The sequence below is a fragment of the Etheostoma cragini genome, chromosome 6, assembly GCF_013103735.1.
Source record: "Etheostoma cragini isolate CJK2018 chromosome 6, CSU_Ecrag_1.0, whole genome shotgun sequence".
Lineage (NCBI taxonomy): Eukaryota > Metazoa > Chordata > Actinopteri > Perciformes > Percidae > Etheostoma > Etheostoma cragini.
Genome location: NC_048412.1, coordinates 27352922 through 27357713, shown reverse-complemented (window position 1 = coordinate 27357713; position 4792 = coordinate 27352922). Strand labels below are relative to the sequence as shown.

Genomic DNA, 4792 nt, shown 5'->3' with positions numbered 1-4792 from the left:
GGGGGGGAGTGGAGAAAATGATATTGGAAGCAATCAAAATACCAGTTTGGCTAACAGAGTCATGCTAAAGGATGATCAAAGTTAGTTGAGGGCCATGAATTGTGAATTAAATTGATGTGAAACAGGAAATAGTATTCACTGGGGTTCCCCATTCATCCAGCTTTGGTCCTTGCAGAACAGTCATGCTCCGTGTAGCATTGTGTGTTTAAATCTTCCCCTTGGTTTCACATATTTCCACCTGTAAGTGTCCCAGCGCAGCAGTCTTTATCTGTTAAAGTGCATCAGCTGATTAAGTGGGTTTAGGCATTGTTAAGGTCTCGTAACCAGCTGCCTCTCCCTCGGGGTCTGAAGGACTCCAAAACATCAGCGTGGAGGAAACCAGGCAACGTTAGGGCAACACATTCCCCCAAGGGATCGTATTTGTCTTTTGCCATCCTATTTCAACTGGACATATCAGTGTCTCGCATGGTTTATGAAGTAATAGATACGGGCCGAGTGACATCAGGAGCTCTGTGATTGGACGGGCTTGGTGAACTTGCTCTGCAGGAACACTCGGGGAACACAGAGCCCCTCCTTTTTGTTGACCGTCTCTCTCAGGACGTAGTCGTTAGAAACAGATTGGAGGCCCGTGTCCGCAAACAGCTCAGCCAGGAACTCTGATAGCAGACAGAAAAGACATCAGAAAGAGGGGAACAATCCAAAGGGAAGGTTACAGTGTTTCCTGCTGTGTCATGAAATGTAAAAAAATATGAATAGAGCCTTTAAACCTGGGAACTATTTGACCACTGACTGTTGTTTGGACAGATGTGGCAGATGTGGCCTTCCCATGATGTAGTTTCTGTACAAACAGATGTTTATTTTACCATAATACCGCCCGTTTGGTTATATCACTCAACAGTTGTTGAGTATTAAAACAAAGAACTAGCTGTCTTTATTCTATTATCATACAATATATCACAAACTACACAAAAACATATCTCTAACCTCGGAAAATCGGCTTACTGCTGGTTGGAAGCTCACCACTTTTGTTTGGCACAGTAAAGTAGAAAAAAATCCCTCTCTCTCTCACACAATCTCACACAATCTCACACACACACACACACACACACACACACACAATCTCACACACACACACACACACACACACACACACACACACACACACACACACACACACACACACACACACACACACACACACACACACACACACACACACACACACACACACACACACACACACACACACACACACTCAGACACACTCTCAGACACACTCTCAGACACACACAAACATGAAGATGACTTTACTGAAGTATTTAACAGACCTGTAGAGAAGAAGTAGGACCTGGTCCCGTCTTGGCGGACGTAGAAGTTGTCCCCCAGCTTGCTGCCGGCTTTGAACCGGAGCATGGCGTGGTCGTGCAGGCCGTAGTCCCTGAAGAGGACGACGCCACCGGGCTTCAGCACCTTAAAGCCACACGCGTGTTACTTTACACCACTTGAATCAGCTTGTGTTCCAAAAGCCGGATGGGAAGTTGCCAGCAGACACATGCAGCACATCTAGCAGCCACATTACTGTGTGTATGGAAGGCATGGTGTATTTTAAGGAGAGATAAAAAAAAAAAAAAAACTAACAACATTAGTAAGAAATTAAACTTGTTATCCCCAAAAGGAGCCCTGCACTGAGTCTCTCCTCCCGACTGAGTCTCACCCTGCTGATGTTCTGCAGAGCCAGCTTCATCTTGTCAGGGTGGATGGCCGACAGGACGAAGATGAGGGTGACGACGTCCACGCTGCCCTCGGGGACATTGTCCCGCATATCGTCTTTAGTTAGGTCACACTGGAAGGCACAACAGCGCTCGGGGCAGTACAGAGGATTTTGCTGCCAACAAAAAGCAGATACAGGTGTTTTATTTGTGTGTGTGTATTTTATAAATAAAAATACACAGACACACAGACATACATCAGTTACATCCCTAATCTAAATCATCTGAGACTAAAACCACTGAGTACACTGGTCAGCTCCATCCATCCATCCATCTTCAGCCGCTTCTCCGGTATCTGAAGTAGATTTTTCAGGTATTTTTACTTTACTATTTATTTTTTTGGCGTCTTTTTACTTTTACTCCTTACATTTCAACACTAATACTGGTACTTTCTACTCTGTACATTTTACAAAACTGGCTTGTTACTTTAGTTTTGTACCAAAGGTGGTCTATCAGGGGTGATTGGGAGAGCATGTCGGAGAACAGTGCAGACACACGCGGCTCACGACGCGAGCGGGCACACACGCCACAACAGAGAGAAAAGAAAAAGAGACTATCGGCCCAAGGATAACCAGCTGAGATTGTGTGCGAGAGTCCATGAGAACTGTAAGTCGTATAACTTACAATATGTTGTCAGTTGATTTTATTGGTCCATAGTTCCGGCAAAGTTAAAGTTAGCTAGTGATTTAGTTGTTTGTGTTCTTCACCTGTTACCTAGGTTACACCTGGCTGTTGAATCATAATGGCGATTGTTGAACGCCCCTCGCTCACGTTTGGATTTTAGGTGCATTATTCACATGATACAGTAGTTACACTGCATTGAGATAATGTAATCAATAGTGGGTTTATTGTTATTATTTACTAACATATATGGTTCTATGCATTGTGTATGGTAGCCTGTTATTTACTTCTTTGCAGAACCCCCCCCCCCCCCCCAACTTTCAAATAACTTCACTGGAGTTGCTGATATTTCTTGCATCATCAATACCAAATTTAATCTAATTGGATGGTAATATACACAGATTTCTCACAGAATCATAAGAGAATTCATATCTTGCTACTCAGTCACAATCTTATTAAACTGGAGACACAGTCACAATAAATAAGCTATATGTTTTATATATGTTTTATATATGTTTTAGGCATATTGGCACACAGCCATGCAAAGTGTAGCCAATGACATATAAGGAGCCTTTTGTCCATGTCCACTGTAGTTTCTCAGCGTCTCTCTAGTAACAAGTGTCTGGTCCAGGGAGCTTTGTCATTCACAAGTCTACTTTTACTTTTATACTTTAAGTACATTTCCAAGCCTGTCCTTTGTTACTTTTACTTGAGTAAAGAAGTTGAATCAGTACTTCTACTTTTACCAGAGTATTTTTTTAACACAAGTATCTGTACTTCTACTTGAGTACAGGAAGTGAGTACTTTTGCCATTTCTGCTCATGGATAGATATATCTTACTTTGACAAATTCGACAGCTCGTGGTGAGAAGTCGCAGGCGTAGACAAACATGTTGAGGTCGTCCTCCAGCAGAGGGAAGATGCAGTTCCCTACACCGCAGCCGGCCTCCAGCAGCACCAGCCTCTGGGACTCAAACTGCACACCGACAAAAATCACCTTGTCACTTATTAATGTCTAAACATGCACAGCTCCAAATGAAGGAGTGAATACTAAACGGCGTCTCTTATGGGGAAAATGTTCACCTTGTTCCCTCTGCTTTCTTCCACAAAATTCACAGTTATGCATAAATTGGAAATAATAATAATAATAATAATAATAATATTAATAATAAACTACATTGGTGATTGAGGGATTATTTTAAAGCCGAAACTATCTGGAGACCATGACGATGTAAATATGTCTCATTTTATGTTCTATCAAGTTTGTAATTTCGCAGCTAATCCAAAACTCGTAAAATTGATTTTTTTTTTTAAATAGTTTGGCGAGATGTTCTCCAGAAACCAGAATAACACGTGTGGGGACTATTTTAACCCAAACAAGTAATGCCAGTTAATACAACGCATTACTTATATAATTATAATAGTAAAATAATTTCTAAAGTGGGGTTTAATGGGACAAAATTCGATAAATGTTGGTTTCTCGGGTGGTGGTAGTGTTCCTGGCTTACACTTCCACACGTCAGGAATTTTTTTAATTGAATTAATTTCACCTTTATTTAACCAGGAAGTCCCTTGAGATTGAAATCTCCTTTTCGACGGAGACCTGGCCGAGACGGCACACCAGTTACAATAAAAACAGAAATCCAGCAGAGACCAAATCACACACAAGAGGAAAGGAGCAGGTCACATGGGGCAGCTGCATTTTTGAATGACATGACATTTTAACATGGCCTTAAATATTCATTAACTGGGACTAGATCATCTAGATGGAGCAAGTTCGGCGCCCTAGCCTTCATCCTTACCTCTCTGCAGGCTCTGAGCTCTTCAAATTCTCTGGTGGTCCAGTGTCTGTCCTTGAAGAAGTTTGTGGCGTTTCTTTTGTAAAACAAGTCCCAGTTTTTCTGCGCTTCTCTCTCCAACTTCATCAGCCTGAAGTCGGACACCAGAGCCCTCTCCCCGCCGAGTCCGTCCAGGTCCTCCGGGGTGGAGGTCTTCGTCCGCCCGGGGACACGTGCACACAGGTCGCCTTCCAACGCCACCTCTTCTTCAGCTGTTGTTGTTTTTACATTTTTGGACATGATGCTCTGAGAAGTCTCGGGTTTAGCCGCCATCCTCTTACTGTCACGCTACTTATTGTTAATGAATAGGAAAACAAACGATGCAACAACGTCAAAAACTTGTTTTAAAAAACAATCTAAAATGGACTTTGTTTTAAAAAAATATCTTCCGCGATGTTGTATGTTTCCACATTTGACGTCCATCTTGTGCGTCATTTAAATTCTTCCGTGTAGCATTTACAATTGGTTCCTTTTCTTTCTGGGGTTCCGCTTGTTACCCCCTGGAAACGAACACAATGCACAGCGTCACGTTATGGCATAAGCGTAATTTATGGGGGGGGGGGGG

General features: G+C 42.6%; 1 protein-coding gene across 1 annotated transcript; it reads right to left on the bottom strand.

Moving 5' to 3' along the window:
- Nucleotides 1-30: 30 nt before the first annotated feature.
- mettl6 (methyltransferase like 6) lies at nt 31-4717 on the bottom strand. Its single transcript, XM_034873682.1, has 5 exons — nt 4192-4717; nt 3231-3365; nt 1715-1885; nt 1329-1470; nt 31-656 (listed from the first exon to the last, which is right to left on the bottom strand). Exons 1-5 carry the CDS (start codon nt 4498-4500, stop codon nt 502-504), a joined length of 912 nt encoding a protein of 303 aa, XP_034729573.1. The 5' UTR covers nt 4501-4717; the 3' UTR covers nt 31-501.
- Between the last annotated feature and the right edge of the window lie 75 nt (nt 4718-4792).

Bases quoted from the DNA above. Each gene is read 5' to 3' on its own strand.
- mettl6 (XM_034873682.1), bottom strand. From the start codon at position 4,500: ATGGCGGCTAAACCCGAGACTTCTCAGAGCATCATGTCCAAAAATGTA. The intron at 3,366-4,191 runs GTAAGGATGAAG...GTCGGTGTGCAG, and splicing joins AGCTCAGAGCCTGCAGAGAG to TTTGAGTCCCAGAGGCTGGT. The intron at 1,471-1,714 runs GTGAGACTCAGT...TGTGGCTTTAAG, and splicing joins CTCTGCAGAACATCAGCAGG to GTGCTGAAGCCCGGTGGCGT.